Source organism: Phaethon aethereus (genome assembly GCF_964289735.1).
Source record: "Phaethon aethereus genome assembly, chromosome: 1".
Classification (NCBI taxonomy): domain Eukaryota; kingdom Metazoa; phylum Chordata; class Aves; order Phaethontiformes; family Phaethontidae; genus Phaethon; species Phaethon aethereus.
In genome coordinates, this window is record NC_138575.1 from 10,668,503 (window position 1) to 10,690,433 (window position 21,931).

At 37.1% G+C, this 21,931-nt stretch overlaps 1 protein-coding gene across 1 annotated transcript in view; it reads left to right on the forward strand.

Moving 5' to 3' along the window:
* The window catches only part of PCLO (piccolo presynaptic cytomatrix protein), a 395,249-nt gene that overhangs the window by 182,297 nt on the left and 191,021 nt on the right, over window positions 1–21,931 (forward strand). The window contains exons 4-6 of the mRNA XM_082013967.1: window positions 2,548–3,771; window positions 10,653–15,720; window positions 16,095–18,109. Coding sequence (XP_081870093.1) covers window positions 2,548–3,771; window positions 10,653–15,720; window positions 16,095–18,109 — 8,307 coding nt within the window. The remainder of the gene's footprint in view (window positions 1–2,547; window positions 3,772–10,652; window positions 15,721–16,094; window positions 18,110–21,931) is intronic.

A 21,931-nucleotide genomic window follows, 5' to 3' on the forward strand; every position in this document is an offset into this window, starting at 1 on the left:
AACTTTGTGTAGTGGTCTTGAAAACCTTCATGAGAAAACAATCAAGAATACTATGAAATTGTTTTTTTTTCTGTAGTCTAATTATACTAAATTTAATCTAGTACATTTAGTCATTTATAAATTTCTGATAATACTAACATCATGATTTTCTGTGGACCAATTTTATTTCCTGATGTCTTACTTCTATTTTAAGTTCATAAAAGGCAGTTCACAACATACTTACAGCTTCCAATACTGTTTTCTAGGAAAAAAATGTTGCTGCCCATAAAAAGGGAGGAAATTATAGTAAAAATTACAGATAAATCCCTCAAACAGAAATATTTTCAAGTAAACTAAGTTGTATTTTACACATTCTTCAAAAAAGGAATTACATTTATTTGTATTTCTTACTTAGTACTTCCCAGACAAATGATGTGCAGTTGGAGCACTTTAAGTCCTATGGAGGAGGATGATCTTCCCTGGAGGATTATGTTTTAATGTTTTTTTTCCACAGAAAAAAATTAGCCTAAATTATATTTAAAAGTCTGATACAGAGCCACATTCAGTTTGGAGTTGCAAAGGGTATGGTAACTCTTAGGGACTTCATTGCATTTGGAGACAGGTGATTCAGTCAATAAACTCTGTTTATTGGGACAATCTTGACAAATACATTTAATAAACATTTATTTGTGTCAATTGTTAGGACTCACTAGTTTGGTAATTTTTTATAAAAATAGAATAATAAATACACAAGGCAACTGTTAGAAGACCCACATGATAATGCATGCATTCTTGTATTCCTTGAGCCTGAAACAAAATTTGTCAGACAAAAATTATTTTATACATTAAATAGCCTCTCTTTAGTTACATTTCAACAAAATTAGCCCACATGAGCTTTTCTTACTAAATTTTCTTTAACATGCAATTGTCATTTCATCTGCAATTCTTGCAATTTATATTTTACTTATTATCTTAATCAGCTTTTTTTTTCTAAAGGGGCAGCATCATAGTGGTGATGCAATTATTTTAAAAACAATTAAAAAACCAAGATAATGGTAAAGCCATTTAACAATGGGATTTGGATCTGAAGTATGCAGATAGACTTCACAAAGCGGGGTTTTGGTAGATTTTAGGAATGTTTGAAACCATCTAATCTCAAAACATCTTAATTTCTGGCATTACTAAGTGTTAAGAACTCTTGGTAGGAAAACCTGCCAGTGCATTTATTGAAGTTAGGCCCCTCTTTACACTGGAAAAAGGCAAATTACATAGAGTCAGAAGGAGAGCGGGGAGTCTGATACTTGCACTCCTGGCATTTGAGCATTCTTTGCTGGCAGGGGCAGAGCTGGAGTTCCAGCCTCTGCTTTTGGTGTTATCTCATTTATTACTCTATTACTTGCTAATAGAGTAATGCAAGAATGTTTCTGGGGTTGCACACTTCTGTCAGATACCCCCTACTTCTGACTAAATGCCACATCTTCTGGGCAACTGATTATATACCACTGGATATTCCAAAATATTCAGTGGTATATAACTGATCTGTCATCTGTACTATCCTAATATTATCACCAGTATTACCTGTATAATTACTAATAGAACAATTTTGCTCTGTTTTTCATGTGCTTCATATTCTGTAGGTAACTAAGCTCTCTAAATCAGAGAAATACAATCACTGAATTGCCAAGACCTTCCATCATCACAGTAAAAGCAGTTAAAAACAAACATACAAAGATTTTAATGTACAACATAGATCTCTCATCTTCCAGTGAAGCTCATTTTGCACTAATGAAGTCGAGCTGCGTTATCTATTCTTGTATCCAGAAGATTCTAGGCTTTTTCTTTTCTCTCAGTACTTTTCTGTGTTTAAAATTTCCTTTCTCTATCCTAAAGAAACTATACCTCAGTCCCACTGGAAGCAGTCTGATTACACCTCTCATATAGTAGCTAGGCAACTGGCATCAAGATCTTTTGCACAGATATAAGCATTTGTCCTTTTTTTTTTATTTTCTGGGAAGCAGATTAAAAGGAGCCAGTGTGCAGCAGAGATTTAGCAGCAAAGAGAGCAGACAGATGATCTTGCTTTTGAGTTATAGGCATATTAAATTTATACACAGGTGCATATAATTTATTATATAAATTCAAGAGCGGAAAGTAATGTCTGAAGAGAAACATAAAGAGCCATGAGTCCCACTTGGTCCCCTTTTACTCAGATTTGCAAAATTAGAGGGAATTATCGATGGACAATAGAGGCTTTAGAAAACAATTGATGTTAGAAATATATAAGCAAACTTTGTACGTAAAGGTCATCAATACTTTGGAACGATGTAATTGCTGTTAGTCATCACAGTGTATTTTTGTATTTGTTCAGCTTGGCTTTCTGGAACCCGACATGCTTCGCTTCTCTTAGAAAGGTGTTATGGATCTTCCCGCAAGAGCAGCAAACAAAGAAAGTAACTCCTCAGCACGTATAGCATTCAGATTAAAAGTATTCAACTCTATCAGTTGAAAACACAGTATGATTTTACTCTTAAGTTTTCAGATAAGTAACTTCATATGTTTGTTTCACAGGTACAGGAATGGCTGTGCTTGAACTGCCAGACCCAAAGGGCAATGTCAGGACAACTTGGGGACATGGGCAAGGTGCCACTTCCAAAAACAGGCCCTTCACAACCAGTATCCAAACCACCTGCCACTCCTCAAAAACAGCCTATGCCTGCTGTCTCACATTCCCCTCAGAAGACTTCCACACCGCCTACTCCAGCAGCAGCAAAATCTAAGGAAGAACCAGGCATTCAGAAGGAAGCTCCAAAACGTCAACAGGAGAGACTGGAAAAAACATCGTCAGCTGATAAAATCCAACAAGGAATTCAAAAAGAAGATGCAAAACTTAGGCAGGGAAAACTTGTCAAGACACCCTCAGCTGATAAAATCCAACAAGGAATTCAAAAAGAAGATGCAAAACTTAAACAGGGAAAACTTGTCAAGACGCCCTCAGCTGATAAAATCCAACGTGTTTCTCAGAAGGAAGACCCAAGACTCCAGCAAACAAAACTAACGAAGACATCCTCATCTGATAAAATTTTGCATGGAGTTCAGAAGGAAGACATAAAACTTCAAGAAGCAAAATTGGCAAAGATACCCTCAGCTGACAAAATTTTACATGGAATTCAGAAAGAAGACCCAAAACTTCAACAGATGAAAATGTCAAAGGCACTGTCAGCTGACAAAATCCAACCTGCAGCTCAAAAGGAAGATGCACAACTTCAGGAGGTCAAATTGTCAAAGACAGTTTCAGTTGATAAAATCCAACATGGAATTCAGAAAGAAGATACAAAACTTCAACATGAGAAAATCATGAAAACTTCATCAGTGGAGAAAATCCAACAGGAAGCTCAAAAAGAAGAATCAAAACTTCAGCAAGAGAAACTGTCAAAGACACTTTCAGCAGATACAATTCCAGCAACAGTAAGTTCAGATCAAAAGAGACCCCTAAGCACATTGGAAGACGATAAGAACCCTGTGCTCCCAGCAAAGAGCACACCACATCCAGAGGACAAAGTGGAACCAGTTACAGCTGAGACTGAAGACCATGTTGCTGATCAGAAAGCAGAAGTTGAAGCACCTTATAAGGGACTGCAAGCTACGAAGCAAGAGGATGTTAAGATAGGGAGTTTGACAACTGGGATTCCACAAACGGTTCTGAAAGCTGAAAAAGCTCAGGAAGAAGAAACTCCTGTTCCAACAGCACCTTTGCCAAGAACTGACCATGTGGAAGCAGTAAGAGAAAAAATAGTAAGTGGCTTTCTTCCTCCCCCCCTACTTCTGCCTTGCTACAGTTCAGAATCTGATCGTGACAGACCTTCTCCTTTATGTCTTCCTGCACTTTGTTGTTATTCTGTGTGTGGGATGATTCTAAATGATAAAATGAATGATTCCCATTGAGTGAATGTTTCACCAGTTAGTCCTATACTCTACATGCAATTTTTCGGTACTTCTTGCATGATTTTCAGTCTCAAGCAGTTAAGCATTTGAAACGAAGGGAAAGTTCCTGTTTAATCATTTTCCCAATAGTTCTGATTTATTTACCTGCTTCTGTAGACTTTCAGGATTTGGGAGTTTAATTGTTAAAATTGGAGTGTTTTCATAGTTCTTAATCCCAAAAGGGAATAATCCATGATGGTAACATGTACAGTGTTTTGCAATACCAAACATTTGAGGAATATTTTGTGATGCCTGAAAATGGTATGGTAAAGTATGCAACCTTTGCGTCTTTTTACTATTTCATTTGCTTATCTCCTATGGACAACTACTTTTAGGTAGGGTTCTTGGTGGGCTCTCAAGTCAGATGAATGGATGAGTTTATGATAGCATGTACTAGAGAGATGCACTTAAATAAATGCATTTGCTGGATGTGAAGTCACCAACAAGTCACTTCATCAGCTGAAGTGAGTAGTATACAAAATCTGCTGAGAAATGAAAAAATTCTGGGTTTCTGTATCAGCACCACAAATTAGGGTGCTGATTATTATGTTATGAAAGTAGGAATAGGTTTAGGAAAAGTGTTTAACCTTTGCCAAGATTATGTTTTCAAATAATCCCAGTCAAAAAGGTCAAGGTGTTTTTTTTCTTTTCTTTTTTTTCCTTGTGATATCCAAGGTATTTGGACAGAAAAATATTCTAATTTAGAAATTGTGCTGTGGAAAATACTACTACTTTTATAAATGAGATTTCCCAGTTGAAATACATCTCCTGTCATATGTTCTGTTTCCCCCTCTTGGTGGTATCAAGAGGTATGGTGTCCTCTGATTGTACCGAGGGAATCTCTGAATTATGCTCAAAGTCACATAGCCAGAAGTCCTCCCTTCTGGAATAAACAAAAAGGAGATCTAAGACAATTAGATTGTCTCGTATCAAACATAAGACAATATTGCATGACTTTCCAAGAAGAATAAGCTTAATTTTGTTAACAAATGTCATTCCTGGGGATTTTTTTAAATTAATATCAGGAAACCTAAGTAGACTTAGAAATTTTTTTCTGTTGTTAAAAATTTGGGGTTTTTTTTCAGTTGAGAAACATTTGTAAAGGGAAAGTTTTCATCACATGCTAGTCCCAGTCCTGTTTGGTCATTTTTATGTTCTCTAAGGAGGTGAAAACATATTACACTCTGGACAAATCTAAGATACATATATTGGATATCCATCTCTGATAGCGACAGATTTTTAATTGTAGATTAATTAATGATTTCTAATGTGGCACACACACATAGGTTTCACTCTTACTTCGCATATATTTTGTTTCCTCCAACTGCCTTCCACTTGAGATCAGGACTTGCTATAATACTATAAATAGGGATTACCTTCCTATTGCCCTTTTTATCAGACTTTGAAGCACACTTAGCTGAACTTTGTGAAGTTTGTGAAGTGTGATGAATAAACAAAGAAAACCCATAGATATCTACTTGTAAGTACTTTCAAAAGAACACTCTGAAATACAAAACAATCGAATGAATGAAAAAGGAATAGCTATTTTTACACAAAAAGACCTTTTTTCTCTTTTTTCCTCCTTTTTTGGTCCTTGGAAAAATCCTAAAAAAAAAAAAAAAGCAGCAGCTCAGTGTTCAGAGTTAAAGATATAGCTGGTGCCTCACCTAGCTTGTACTTCATAAAATAACTCTGGTGGGTTTTTTTAAATTTTTTGAAGCATTTTAATGTCCTCTGTGGTGTACATGAAACATTTCTAGATACAATTCTTCCCAAGAGAGCATGTGACAGAAGTGGAAGAGGAGATAACAATTTAGATATCGCACATTGATCCGTTTCAGTGGGTAAAGGACAATATCTAGACATTGGAGAATATATTTTACATTTATTTCAGGACAGAATCATATGAAGGATTTGTGATAGGTGCATTTTAACTAGTGATGCAAGGGAAAACCTAATACCTGCTGTACTTGACAAACTGCTGATGCCATTTTATATCCAAATCTGTGCAAATAGTAATTACTAACCCGTGTAGCATTCCAATGAGATAAGTAACTAATACTATCCTCATTTTTCACTTAAAAAAAAAAAAAAAAAAGAAAAAAAAGACAGCAACAGCCCAAAAAGTCTCTAAAGATATGGACAGGCTAAAGTTCTGATCCAGTACAATCAGTAGAATGTTCCTTGGAAAATCACAGATATCAACTGTATTTAGAGATATGACGTACTTTGAAACAGAAGTGACTTAAATATTGAAACATTTTTAAACATTTGTGTCTCAACATATGAATTACGACATCGTAAACCCATGTTTTTCTTCAAAGCATTCTTTTTTCAATAATATTTAAACTGTAATTTCTTAAAAAAAAAGAAAGAATAAACTGACTTTGCTCATGATTTACAGGTCCTTTTCCTGAGAAACCATCTTGTAATATTGACTATTCACAAGTGCAATAGTTGTTAGCTGTTCTAACAAGGATGCCTAGAAATTTTGGACAGTTATGACATACAGTGTGGCGGCATAAAACAGTCATCTTGGAACTCACAAATTTACTTATAAGTAGTTCAACATATCTACATGAACATATATTTATGACACATCAGCTATATTATATAAGTGCCCTTATTACTACCTTCTTATGTTTACTGAGGAAAGATCATGTGCTTAGGTTGAGTAACCAGGTAGGAATTAATATATTATAAATTGTCATCATTATTCTAACATGTGCCATTAAAGAGAAAACACAGACCAGGGAGACAGAATAAGGACAAAAAGACTTATCTGTAAGCAGCTTTTCTGGACACAAATGAGATATTTCATTTTGGTAATATAAAATTAAAATACAGATTAAACAGTTTAGTTAACCAAATTCTATTTTTCACTCTCTGAAACTTTTTTTTATAATGTAGATATCTGTATTTTTTCTATAAACAGAGTGACCTTTTAAAAATCTTGTGTTCCTTTGCAAAATAAAACTTTTATTTTGTGCAACAGATTGTAATCTTGATAGCTATAAATAATTTTAAAAACTGATTAGACTTTTAGACTTTTTTTTTACTCACAGTTTCCATTTATAGAATTCTGGTTGAATTTGATAACTAATGGGACTTTTTAAAGCACTAAGTTTTATATTTTCAAATAAGAATATTAAAAGCGGGGAAGTGCAAGAGTAAATTATACTTCTAAAGCTAAAACTTCTAATGCAAAGTAGTTGTATGGTGTATTGACACTGATACTGTAGAAATGCCGCTAGAATAATAGAAATGCATCCTACAGTAGGTTTTACCATTAGTTAAAGAAGTTGCATTTGTTGATTTTAAGCAGTCTTCTCCAGCCTTTTATAAGTCTCAAGAAATTCCTCCCATCAACGTCTGTATTAGAGCTAAATTTGTCCAATATTAAAAACTCACAGTAGGCAAACTTTCAGAAAAAACATCATTCAACTACTCAGAAAGGCCTAATAATTCAATATGTACCAAATACTTCCTTCCAAATACTACTACTGTACAAGAAAAAAGTGTTGTTTTTTTTTTCTTACTGATTAAAATACATTTTGCATTCTACAAGAGTTGTTGAATACATACATGATCCTTAGGTGGATCTTCATCTAAAAATCTTACATTTAAGGTATGTTAACAAATTTGACAATGATGTTGTCTTTGTATGTCGCCATCCCTGTTGAAAATAAATTATCAGTCATTTAAGAATAGATGTAGCTAACGACAATATCCTAGTTCTCAGGGTGCTCAGAATAGGGAAAAAAAGCACAAGAACTGGCTATTATTTATTGTAAGTTACATACATATGATCTCAAAACATGATGTGCAGGATAATTTTTGCATGACGTGTCATGGGACAGACAAGGATACATACAAAAATGATAGAAAATATATTCATACTGTGGTAGCCTTAAAAAGAAAATTGGATTTGCTCATCGTATCTATTTCTAGCGGTAAAAGAAGTCACTCCTTATTGTAGATCTTTTTCTTCTCCTTACTGTGCAAATAAATGTCTTTTCTATATTCAGTTTCCTATTATTCATAGCAGTGATGTTATGTCATACACTGAGGTTTAACAACAGGGCAGGCAACAGCAATATTGTTTGCCATCTCTTCTGGTTTGGTCACTGAGTAGGTACTACAGATTGGACTCACAGATAATAGCACCATCACAAATTACAAGGAGAAAGGCTAAAGTTGTTCCACGATCAACTGTTGTCTACCTATTTCTGAGCTTAGCTGTTCAGTTGACTCCTTCTGTCTCCGCTTTACAAGTCACTGTATCACTTCTTCTCCTTGTGAAGAACCAAGATCCGACAGATTCACTTTCACTAGTTGGACACTGTCTGTCAACTTCTAGGAGACCTTCTGGGCTTGAACAATGTTTGGATTTTCTAGTAGCTCATCTAATCTGATCACAGTGTGTTTGGTTGGGAAAGTCTTTATAAGTAGGAACACATTGGAAATAAAATAAAAAATAACAATCAAATATCATATCTGAAATTTTAGTGACAGGCATGATATTTCTAAATGGAAAAATCCTTTAGTTTTAATGAAATGTGTATTTTTTAGAACATAGCCCAATAAATTCTCTTTAAACCCTTTCTTACTTAATGAAGACAACAAAAATGTAAATGTAACATACAAACCCTATTTTTTTTAACTATGGTTCATGGCTGAATTTTAATGGGAAGTATATATAATTCTGTCATTAAGGGCAGGAGATTATCCAAGAGTATATTTTTCGTAATAACAAGTGATAAAGTGTTTAAATGGACATGACTTCCAATGTTGGTTGGAGTACTGTAGTTTCTCCATATATTATTCACAGCCTTATCATTAGAGTTGTCCTTAGAAATATTTTTTTTCCTATTTGATTTTTAATTGCAATAGATTTTGCTCTGATATCAGATGTTTGGGTTTATCATATCGGGTACAACACTGGTAAGAACAGATGTAGTTTACATTCAAGGTAGTATCAGATTTTGCAAAGCATATAATAAATCATTCCTATGAAATGGAGATTACTTAATAAAATATTAATTAGTAGCTTACTGTAATATTAATATTAATGTTTTAATGTAGGATTATGTGCACAGTGATATGCCTGTAGGCAAGAACAAATACTTTAAATGTAAATTAAATAATGAAAAAAATGGTTTTAAAAAATAAAGTAACTGACAATAACAAATATGTGGTTTACTGGCATTAAATATAACTACAGTGTGAATAAACATTTGAGAATACTTGTTATTGATAGCAACTTAACATAAGTGTAAATATAGCTTTAAATTATAATTAACCATTGTCATAATTTTCTTAATATATTTATTCCACAGTATTTTTTTAACTCAGCATATTTCCAAGGAAGTTGATAAATTAATGCTTTAAATAAATGGTTTGCTGTACTTCAGAAATCATTGACTTCGATTAGCAAAGTCGATAAATACCACCTACTTGTATTATTGAGGGCTGTAACAAATATGAAGATCACATCATATTATTAAAACCAGGAGATTTTGGGATGCTTGTTCTCGAATTGCTAGTGAAGGTGGGGACACTTTGTAGGACTGTCAGCTGAGATGACCTATCATTTGGAGAGTGAGCTGTTTTGGTAGCCGGCTGGTGAGAGCCTTACACTAAGTACAGAGCATTTCACAGTCGAGAGAAGCAGGAGGGAAACTGCTGTGGAAATACTTGCTATAGAACATTCTTGGTATTTTTGTTGTCTAAAGGAGATACAGATGTTTGTCATTCAGAATGGTGTAGAAGGATCTGGAAGCTAGGAGGATGACTAAGGGTGTTTAATTAGGGATGAAAAAAAAAATGTTGATTATGATGCTCAGGCAGGTATGCCTACCTTGTTTGCTTCCTTATTTCCTTTGATCAATAGCTGACCATCGTGCATTCCTCCCTGCAATTCCTACCAGCAGCTGACCTCTGCATTACAAATGTACTGAGAAACTTCTTTTTAAGAGGTACTCAAAAAATTTTTGTACAGTGCCGAACTGTAGATATGGGGACATTTCAAACTGCATTAAATCGTGCCTCAATATTGCCTGTATTCTGTTGCATGTTACAATGTGTAACACTTAAATCAACAAAATGAAACTGTAGGTCTAAAACTGGAGAAGACTGACATATTGCTAGAAAATTATAAAAGATTAAATGGCCAAAGAAAGGAGTAGACCCCAGAAATCCTGCAGGCTGACATTTGGCAAGCTAAATTACTTTGTATCTTGAAATATGTAGGCAGTTTTGAAACACAGGTAATTAAAAGCTTCATTTAAATCAACCCCCAAGCAACTTGTCCCATACATACGTGAACAAATTATAGACTATCATTAGTAAGTATTCTGAAAAAAACTAAGTACAGTATTTGTTTATATTGAAAAATAGATCATCTTACAACTAATAAAATCAGTTGCCAATGTGGACAATCATGCAAAGCACAGTTAGATTCAATGCAAAAACCCCAAAATTGAGGATCTTTTTGTATTATTTTAATAGCTATGAATTACAAAATTAGTGTTCAGTCTTTTATGGTTTAATATAGTTCTTCTTGGCATCGTAATTTTTCATCTGAGACGTTAACTCATCTTCTAGAAAAAAAATCACATGTATTTATTGCCTGGAGACGTTAAGAATTTATATATAAATATATACACACGCATATGTATTTATTTTTTTAGGAAAAGGAGGATGACAAATCAGACACATCAAGCTCTCAACAACAGAAAAGTCCACAAGGTCTGAGTGACACCGGGTATTCTTCTGATGGGATATCAAGTTCACTTGGTGAAATTCCAAGTCATATCCCCAGTGATGAAAAGGATTTACTCAGAGAATCTAGTAAAAAATACACTATTTCACAAGAAAGTCCACCAAGCCCCTCAGATCTAGCTAAATTGGAAAGTACTGTACTGTCTATTTTGGAAGCTCAAGCAAGTACACTTTCTGATGAAAAATCTGCAAAAAGCACAGAGCTTTCTGAAACTTATGGTGAACAGACAAAGGATCAACATAAAACAAAACCTTTGCCAGTCACTCCAGAATCTTACAGTTCAGATGAGGAAGACTTAGAATCTACTCAAGAAGGTGAAGGAACCATTGTAGAAGATGTCAAAGGAAGTGCTTCCTCCCAGGCAGACTACAAGGAAGAAGAGGAAGGAGATGACATATCAGCAAGAAGACAACGCTATGATTCTGTGGAAGACAGCAGTGAGAGTGAAAACTCACCTGTCCCAAGGAGAAAAAGAAGAACTAGTGTTGGTTCTTCAAGCAGTGATGAGTACAAACGAGATGACAGTCAGGGATCGGGTGATGAGGAAGACTTCATTAGAAAACAGATTATAGAGATGAGTGCTGATGAAGACGCCTCAGGTTCTGAAGATGATGAATTCATAAGAAATCAACTCAAAGAGATCAGTGTAACTGAAAGCCAAAAGAAGGATGAAGTGAAAAGCAAAGCCAAAGGAACAGCTGGAAAACATAGAAGAATGGCACGGAAAAGTAGTGCAGGCTATGATGAGGATGCAGGAAGACGACATTCATGGCATGATGATGATGATGAGACTTTTGATGAAAGCCCAGAGCCAAAATACAGGGAAACTAAAAGTCAAGACAGCGAAGAACTTGCAGTAACTGGAGGAGGAGGCCTTCGGCGTTTCAAAACAATAGAATTAAATAGCACAATAACAAACAAATATTCTGAAGTATCTGAACAACAGAAAGGTATTTTATATTTTGATGAAGAGCCTGAGCTAGAGATGGAAAGTCTTACAGATTCACCAGAAGATAGATCTAGAGGAGAAGGGTCTTCTAGTTTACATGCTTCTAGTTTCACACCAGGTACATCTCCCACTTCAGTGTCATCACTTGATGAAGATAGTGACAGCAGTCCTAGTCACAAAAAATTGGGAGGGGAGAGCAAACAACAGCGCAAAGCTAGGCATCGGTCACATGGTCCTCTTCTTCCAACTATTGAAGATTCTTCAGAAGAAGAAGAACTACGGGAAGAGGAAGAACTGCTAAAGGAACAAGAGAAACAGCGTGAATTAGAACAGCAACAAAGAAAGAGTTCTAGCAAAAAATCTAAAAAGGACAAGGATGAACTAAGAGCTCAGAGAAGAAGGGAACGTCCAAAGACTCCACCAAGTAATCTTTCTCCCATTGAAGATGCATCTCCAACAGAAGAATTACGACAGGCAGCAGAAATGGAAGAACTGCACAGATCTTCCTGTTCTGAATATTCACCTAGTATTGAATCAGATCCTGAAGGATTTGAAATCAGCCCAGAAAAAATAATAGAAGTACAAAAAGTTTACAAATTGCCTACTGCTGTCTCTCTATACTCACCAACAGATGAACAACCAGTCGGACTCCCAGAAGAAGAAAGTGGTCAAAAGACACTGAAAAGTGCCGAAGAGGTATATGAGGAGATGATGCATAAGACCCATAAGTCCAAGCCGTTTCAAATTGCAAATGAAAAAGATGAAGTATTTGAAAAAGAATCTTTATATGGTGGAATGCTAATAGAGGATTATATTTATGAATCTTTAGTAGAGGATACTTACAATGGAACTATTGATACTAATCTTGTATTGAGACAAGATGAGAGCAATGAATATATACAACAGAGAGGAAAAGAGAAAAAAATAAGAGCTTCAGAACAGATCTATGAAGAACCACAGAAAATTACTGATCTGCAGAAAGACTACTATAGTGTTGAGACTTTACACTCCATTGTGCCTCAAGAAGATATTGTTTCTAGTTCTTACATTATCCCAGAAAGTCATGAAATAGTTGTATTAGACAGCACAGTAAGTTCCACCACTGAGGAAAAGCAGTTGTTAGATGCAGAAGCTGCTTATGAAGAGCTTATGAAGAGACAGAGAATGCAGCTGACCCCTGGGTCCAGTCCAACACAACCAACTTCAGGTTTCATTCCCACATCTGATGCAAAGGTATCTAGTGCTGGAGAAATAGCGGATAGCACATCTTTAACATCAAGCACTACTTCAGCAATCTCAGATGTATCACCTGTCAGTAGCACAGCACTTTCTATTCCAGATGTAAAAATAACACAGCATTTTACAGCAGAGGAAATTGAAGATGAATACTTGACAGATTATGCCAGAGAAATTCAAGAAATAATTTCTCATGAAACGTCAATGTTGACGTACTCTGAGACATCAGAAAGTGCTGCATCAGTTTTACCTTCTGATACAGCTTCCTTAACATCATCTACATCTTCGGTTTGTACCACAGACAGTTCATCACCTATAGATAGTGCAACCACAGGTTATGTAGATACAGCTGATGCTGTAAGTAAACTAGCAGATTCTGAAGGTGTCAGGGGAATACCCCAAGTTCCCTTAACATCTACAAAAGAGTACTCTGAAGTGAGCATGCCTTATGAACCTATTGCCGGAGCCACTAAAAAGCCATCTATAGCACCAGATATGGAAAGTGTGGATCAAGCTGCAGTTTGTTTGCCTGAAACTGCACCTTCAGTAGTGGCAACTACAGTTATAAAATCCAAGCAATATGCAACTGATACCATTACTTTTGACACCTCCAAAGCAGAAAAGGAAGCAGATAGAAAAATGAAAAGTACAGTAGAGGCTGGCATTGTCAAAATTGATCATGAAGATTCACACAAAGAATTGGGTTTTGATATGACAAGGATTAATTTGACTAGTGCTACATCTGATCAACCACCTGTATGTGTAGCATCAGTACCAGTTACAGAGCCTGCATCAGAAACATCTTCTGTACCCACTCCCAGTGTTGTAAGTAAAACCAGCATGGTTTCTGTGCCTTCCTCAGCTGCTGCTGTAACATCCAAAGTATTCTTGCTTTTTAGAAGCTCTTCTTTGGATTCTCCTGCACAACCTTCTCCACCCCCACCTCCTCCTCCTCCACCACCTCCTCCACCACCATTACCTCCACCTATTTTACCCAAGCCAGCCATTTATCCCAAAAAGAAGTCACAGATTAAGACTCCAGCAGCAACAGCTCCCACAGTGGTACCTTCAGTCACAAGTGTTACAACACTAGAGTCCACAGCTGTATTAAAGAATCATGTGGTACCTATCACAAAAACATACACCCCAACACCACCTCCTGTACCACCCAAACCATCCTCTATTCCAGCAGGGCTTGTTTTCAGTCACAGACCTGCTGAAGTAACTAAACCTCCAATTGCTCCTAAGCCAGCAGTTCCTCCGCTCCCAATAACTGTTCATAAGCCAGCGGAAACGCAGCCCAAACCAATAGGTTTGTCATTGACTTCAAGCATGACTCTGAATTTGGTCTCTGCAGCGGAATACAAAATAGCATCACCTACTTCCCCTTTGTCTCCACACTCTAACAAATCTTCACCAAGGTTGACAAAACCCTCACAGGAAACCTATGTTGTCATCACATTGCCATCTGAGCCTGGAACTCCTACAGAAGCTATAACTAGTCAGGCTGTTACCAGCTGGCCTTTAGAAGCACCTTCTAAAGAACAGATTCCCCAGCCTATGCAAGCAATTTTTACTCCATCCATAAAAACTATGGAAATTCAAAGTATGGCAGATCAGAGTATGTATATTTCAGGTGCTTTGCAAACTATTCCTGTCACAACACAATCAACTTTTGAAAAAGTACCTGTTTCAAAATCAGAAGTGGCAACAACAGAGGTAACCAAGACCACAGTGTCTGTGGTTAAGGGCCCAGTGCCTGGTTTTGGTTTAGGTAGTGTCGCTATTACTATACCTCCAGAGCCACTACATATAGTAGATCAATCCAGGTATAGAGAGAATGGAAGATTCCATCCTTTGGGTGATGTCATAGATCTTCGCACTTTAACTAAGATGGATATTGAAATGAGAGACAGCTGTATGGATCTGTCTGCTGTTCCCATGGACGTGAGAAGGCAAACACCAGCAAGTGATACATGTGGGCGGCCAGCAAGTACTGTCCAGCCAGCTATAATAAATCTTAGCACTGCATGTGTTGCGGATCCTTCTCTGTCTGTAGTCCCTGAGACAATAACTGTGATGACCTGCACTGCCACTCTAAGCTACACTGCCAGTACAGACAGCCTGGTGGATCTGGGACACGCGATGACAACACCACTTCAGCTAACAACATCAAAACATTTTGAGCCTGCATACAGAGTATCAGGCAGCCAAGGATTCTCTGCAGGTAGAGATGAAGTGCCAATAAATTTATCCCTAGGTACTTCAACACATGCAGTGACATGGGCTACTACAAAGCCTGTTACTGTACCACCTGTTGGTGTTACAAATGGTTGGACTGATGTCTCCACTTCTCAGGAGCCGATGGAGACTGGAGCTGTTGACCTTAGCACTACAAAATCTCACAGAACAGTAGTAACAATGGATGAAACTACGTCAGGTATCATGACAGCAGTCATAGAAGATGATGAAAAACCTGTGGATCTGACTGCTGGGAGAAGAGCTGTCTGCTGTGATATGGTTTATAAATTGCCATTTGGTAGGAGCTGTACAGGACAGCAACCTCCAACTACACTTCCTGAAGATCGCTTTGGTTACAGAGATGACCATTATCAGTATGATCGTTCAGGGTCATATGGCTACCGAGGAATAGGAGGTATGAAACCATCTATGTCTGACACAAATTTATCGGAAGCTGGACTGTTTGCATACAAAAGCAAGAATAGCTTTGATTATCGAGTTGGGGCAACTGATGCAGCAGTAGATCTTACTTCTGGAAGAGTTACTACAGGTCAGTATGACACAGCAGCAGATCTTTCTTTGAAATATAATTTTGATGTTCCTCACCTCATTTCAGGATGATTTTTTTATTATTTTTCCCTTCCTTCTGTTGTTTTGTTTTCTTTTGGACAGTATGGCAAATTATTCTGGATTACACATGTTTTTCATTTCTTCATTTTACATATGTGTTTTGCACAGAGGTGCCTGCATGTGCCTGCATGTTCAGAAATACTGTTTCCTTCACATCTAAAGTAGATCATTAACCTGAAGATTTGCATGCAGTTTCCCCTTTCCATTTAATTCATCAAGATGGGATGACTTTCAGAATCCACAAAGCAGCATTCTTTTGTGGGACTGGACTGTAACTTTGCCCTGTAATTTCAGGTGAGGTTATGGATTACTCAAGCAAGACCACTGGTCCTTACCCAGAGACTCGGCAGGTGATTTCTGACATCGGGCTCAGTACACCACAGTATTCCCAAGCAAGAATGGTATCAACTCTGGGTTCCCAGTTTGGTGTTGGAAGTGTTTTAAGATCATCCAATGGTGTTGTTTATTCTTCAGTAGCGACTCCAATCCCATCCACATTTGCCATCACTACACAACCTGGTTCTATTTTCAGCACAAGTGTCAGAGATTTACCTACCCTCCAAACAATTGACTCGGTGCCCTCTTTATCAACTTTGCAACAGAATCAACCACTCCCAAGATCATACAGTTTCTTGACAACAGTGGCAGCTGAAAAAGATAGTGCAATTACTGCCATTGATGTGGAGACAGGGTTACCACCTCTTACTATAGATACTATTCCCTCTGAGCCAACCAACTTGATACCTGCTTTAACTACAGCATCAGAAGTTTATACAGATGTAATTGAAGATGAGGTTGCCCTACTCATTGCCCCTGAAGAAGGCAAACAGCAGCAACTTGATTTGGAGCGTGAACTTCTTGAGCTTGAGAAAATTAAGCAGCAGCGCTTTGCAGAAGAGCTGGAATGGGAACGTCAGGAAATTCAAAGATTTAGGGAACAAGAAAAGTTTATGGTGCAAAAAAAGCTTGAGGAGTTGCAATCCATGAAACATCATCTCTTATTTCAGCAAGAAGAGGAACGACAAGCTCAGTTTATGATGAGGCAAGAGACATTAGCTCAGCAGCAGCTGCAGCTTGAACAATTCCAACAACTTCAACAACAGCTCCACCAACAGTTAGAGGAGCAAAAAATTCGTCAAATATATCAGTATGGTTATGACCCTTCAGGAACTGGCTCACCACAAACTACCACAGATCAAACACTTTTGGAAGGACAGTATACAACCACAGAAAATGGCCAGTTTTGGCCTACTGATGATGCAACCACTACGGCTTCAGGAGTGCTGGGTATTGAAATTCCACAAAGCCAAACATGGTATACAGTTCAGTCTGATGGCATTACCCAGTACATACCTAGGTCTGGCATCCTGAGCTCTGTTTCAGAAATGTCTCTTAAGGATATTGATGTTAGAGAGGAAAAGCAATTGAAAAAGAGAAGTTCTATGCCAAAATTACGTGGTCCATATGAGGAGCTTGAGGAGACCCTGGAAGAAGAGCCTCGGTGCTTCAAAAAGATAGTGGACAGTGGAGTGCAAACTGATGATGAAGACGGAGCAGACAGAGGTTACACAAACAGGAGACGGAGAACTAAGAAGAGTGTTGATACGAGTGTTCAGACAGATGATGAAGATCAAGATGAATGGGATCTTTCTAGCAGATCCAGAAGGAAGCCTCGTGTAGGGAAATACAGCGAGAGTACCACTGAGGCAGACAAAGCTAAACAATTCTCCAAAGTATCTAATATTGCAGTTCAGACAGTGGCAGAGATTTCAGTACAAACAGAACCTGTAGGAACAATAAGAACACCTTCAATCAGGGCCCGACTGGATGCTAAGGTTGAAATCGTAAAGCACATTTCAGCTCCAGAAAAGACATATAAAGGAGAAAGTTTGGGATGTCAAACAGAGACAGAGGCAGATACTCAAAGTCCCCAATATATCTCAGCTTCATCTCCTCAGAAAGATAAGAAACGCCCAACACCACTAGAGATAGGATACTCATCTCACCTGCGTCCAGACTCCACATTGCAGGTAGTCCCTTCCCCTCCCAAATCTCCCAAAGTTCTCTATTCACCCATTTCACCTGTTTCACCAAGCAAAGTTATAGAGTCAGCATTTGTACCCTATGAAAAACCCATCACTGATGACATCAGCCCTCAGAAGATGCTGCATGCTGACATTGCCAAGGTTCCTCCATCAAGCCCAAAGGCGGCAAAGATGATGCAACGCTCTATTTCTGATCCTAAACCCCTGAGTCCCACAGCAGAAGACAGTTCAAGAGCTCAGTTTCAGTACACTGAGGGTTTCATGGTAAGAAGTATTTGCTTTCTTTTTTTGTTTTTGTTTTCTGTTTTTTTAATATGCAGTTCTGTAGTTATCAGTACAGCATGAGGGTTGACACACTCATTTGCAATATCTGTGCATGTAGTCTTTTTGCACACCTTGCTGAAAAGTCCCAAGGAATGTCTGCTGATAAAGCAATGGTTGTTTGCTTCATTGCTTTGCCTGGAAATAGAGGAATCCATATTACAGTATTACTAAGATTCAGAAAAAACCACAATAAATTCTTGTTCAGAATTTGGAAAGCACTTTATGTTTGATATGGCCACTAATTGCCAATAAAGTGGTTACTGCCAATGCTTCAGAAAAATAAAAGATTTTCTTTCTAATCATACAACACCCAGCTCGTGTGGCACAGTCTGTAGTGGATTTACCTTGAAATTACTGCATGTGCCTTCTGAGAGTCAGCTGACACCAGATTTATAATTACCTTAGCTGTCCTTTTTGACCCTTGCGGGGTTTCCTGGCCACTTATGATTCTGTGGGTAATCATCTGTCTCAATGTGTACATCTTCTCTCTCTCCTAGACCAAAGGGTCTCATACCACAAATCTGATTTTGTTTGTTTGTTTTGGATAAAGAGGATTATCAAGAAGTTGTCCAAGTGTTGAGGGCTGTTTCTTATGGGTTCAGAGGAGGTAATTTTGAATACGGCAGACCTCATCAGGATTAATTTTTTTTCATTTCTGCAGTATTCCTTTTCCTTGAGAATTAAGATTTCTGATTTGGGAGTCAGTCATTTATTTATGAATAAGAGGAAGACGTTTTGACTAAAATAATATCCTTACAATTTAACATATTCTTGGCTGTCCTTTTGTCCCAGTCCCTTCCCTTCTGTCACTTGCAGGGTTAGTATCTTATTTGTGAGAGCTCTAGAAGAGTTGCCATTTAAGTTCTTTTATGTTTATTTGTCTTTATGTTTATTATGTTTAATTTTTATCTTTTATGTTGTTATCTGTGAATACATGAGTAATTAGTACAGGCTGGATAGAATAAAGAGGGCTTGTTCTCTATGTTCTATAATTTGTGGTGGCTTTCAAATGCAGGATTATCTGGTTATACCCTCCAAGGCTCCCAATGTAAGCAGTTTCTGCAGCTTCACATATTTGTACGGATATTAAATGCTTCCTACGCTGGTACCGCTTGGAAAAAAATACATGGAAGTTTGAAGGGAAAACTGTAGTCATGGCACTGGCACTCCGTATCAACACCATTCCCTAATGCAGCATTAGCACAGTGGAGGAAACTGTAGCATGAACACTAAAATTTCATGTAGGGGGTTTAGAACAGCATCCTGAAGAACATTGCTCATGAGTTAGAAAGTGTTGGGTTCTACTAGATGTTGTAGAGTGGGTATAATATTGTAAAATAACTGTCAGTGTAGTGAATCTATTACTAAGGACAGATTATTCAGTTCACTTCTTTCATAGATACATATATATTTGATATGAATTGTATGCATACAATTCTATAAACAGCTGATTGTTTAAAGGCCTTTACAGTAGAGCTTGAACACATACATTATTCATTAATGAGACGTGGAAACAAAGGCCTTGTACATAATTGTTTATTTTTCACCCCCATGTTTATTACCATTTTGCCTTGGGCTCAAACAGTAATGAGCTATATTATTCTTATTAGCATGCACCCATCAAGCAGCAAATAGTCCATGTCTCAAAGTACTTATAGTCTAAATAAATGAGGTGGACATTTTTTATGGATCATGAGGTGCAAGTAGACAAATGCAAGGAAAGTAAAAAACTTCCATGGATGTAAAGGGGGCTGCACTGTGTCATGCGGCATATGGTGAGGAAGCTGCTCTGTAAAAACCCCATGACCATCGTGGCTGCTTCCAGCTCTGATGTTCTGTTAAGCATTAAGCCTGTTATACCCTCTCTTTCTGATAGATTTTTGTTAATTAAATATCTGAGGTTCAGTTAGCTTAGGCTGGGATGAGGTACATGAAATTTAAAGGAGGAAAAGAGATGCCTGACAAAAAAGAAAATATTTAGAGTGACACTCACAGAAAGTAATTTAATGACCTCATCAGCATTTGGAAACATGGGCATAAATTGCTTTTGCAATTGCTATATCAGTTTCAGTTCTTGGTTACTCAGTCCAGTTATGTTGTGAAGGGAAAATATGCAGTGTAAGATCTAAATGATCTCCTAGTTTCCATGAGACTTAGAGTATTCTCTCCAGCACGTCTGTGTTTGCTTGTACCAGCTGAGAACCTGTTTTTAGGACTGTAATATCTTGGAAGCACAGGCAAGAGTGGACAATGATTTCTTCTTTTGTACCTTTTGTCTCACTCAAAAGTTCTTCCTGAAAGTTAACAAATGCACAGTGTCACTGTTGACAGTGTAAATCTTGTTGACATTTTTCAACTGTAGAACTTTGTTGTTACAGCAACGTATCATTGTTATAACTGAGTTTAAATACAAGATTGCTACTGTATTATCCTGCTAAGTGTGAAAGTAAGATGTTTCCTCAACTTTAAAACATTTTTGGCACTGGGATTGCTTTTGCATTCTTTCATTGTGCAGTGTCCACAACAGCTAAAGTCCTTGTCTGTTAATTCTCTGTGTACCCTTTTTGTGCCTCCTGACTGGAGAGTTCTTAATTACCTAATTATAAAAAGGGCAAGGTAGAAGGGACCATTTATGTCATTCAAAACAATGAAGACCAATGCAGAAAAACTTGTGAAACAGCTCACTGTGGAAAAGAAAATTTACTAGAGCTGAACATAAAAGAATAAAATAGAAATGAAAGACTGATCTTCCACTACCTGAGGGAAATGGAGTGTATATATGAATATTTTTTGCATGGATGAATATCCCGTCTCTTTTTTAACAGTTCTTGTTTCAGGGTTATGTCTTTGTCTGAATTCATATACATTGCAGGTGAAAAAGGTGTTCATGTGTTCATGTATATGTTTCGCAGTCTTCTTTTTATGACAGTTTATCAAAAAAGTTGATCCTTATGCAGTCAGTGGGACTAAAAGGGTAAGAATAAAATTAGTCTCTTTCTAAAGGTTACAATGAAATGATACGTTGTCCTTCAGGCAATGCACTTTCATCATTCATGCACTTCTTCCATTGAAAAATATATTTATTACAACATTTCAAGAAAAAGGATTATGGAGACTGACTAAGAGGATTAAATTATGTCTCTATGTTTTAGAACTGCTGCTTTAAATATAATTTTATTCTTTAATGCACCTTTTATAGGAAGTTATTACAATGTTTTATCTAATCTAGTATAAGTGAAAGGCTGAAAAATAACATGACAGCTAATCACATAATAATAACTATCTAGAAATATTTCTTTCAGTGATGGAACATTTAATTTTCAGATAATAAGTTATATGTTTACATTACATTTTCATTTACTGTCTATCATAGTCATTGCCTCTATATGAACACTTGAATGAACGTAGGTGGTGGCTTCCTATTAATCCAAAGTAGAAGTATTGCTTTCCATTATGTTCCCTTTGGTAGTTCTTATGTGCTGTACATTTCGATGATATATATTAGTAATCAAGTGTAGCTGTGTCAAGGACAAATTGTGACCTATAGGTTGTCAGCACCAAAAAGAGTTGTGGAAGCCACCCATTTGAAATAGACACCTTGCAAAGATACCTGATTTTCCTGTTTTGTGAGCTTTGTGCCACTTGAGCTTCCAGTGGCAATGAGCTCCCCAACACTGATAGACTGTCCTGCAGCCCAATGTGGTAGGATTCCACAGACTGCGAAGCCATAGCGGTGGTTTCCATGAGAGCATCAGGAAGTGT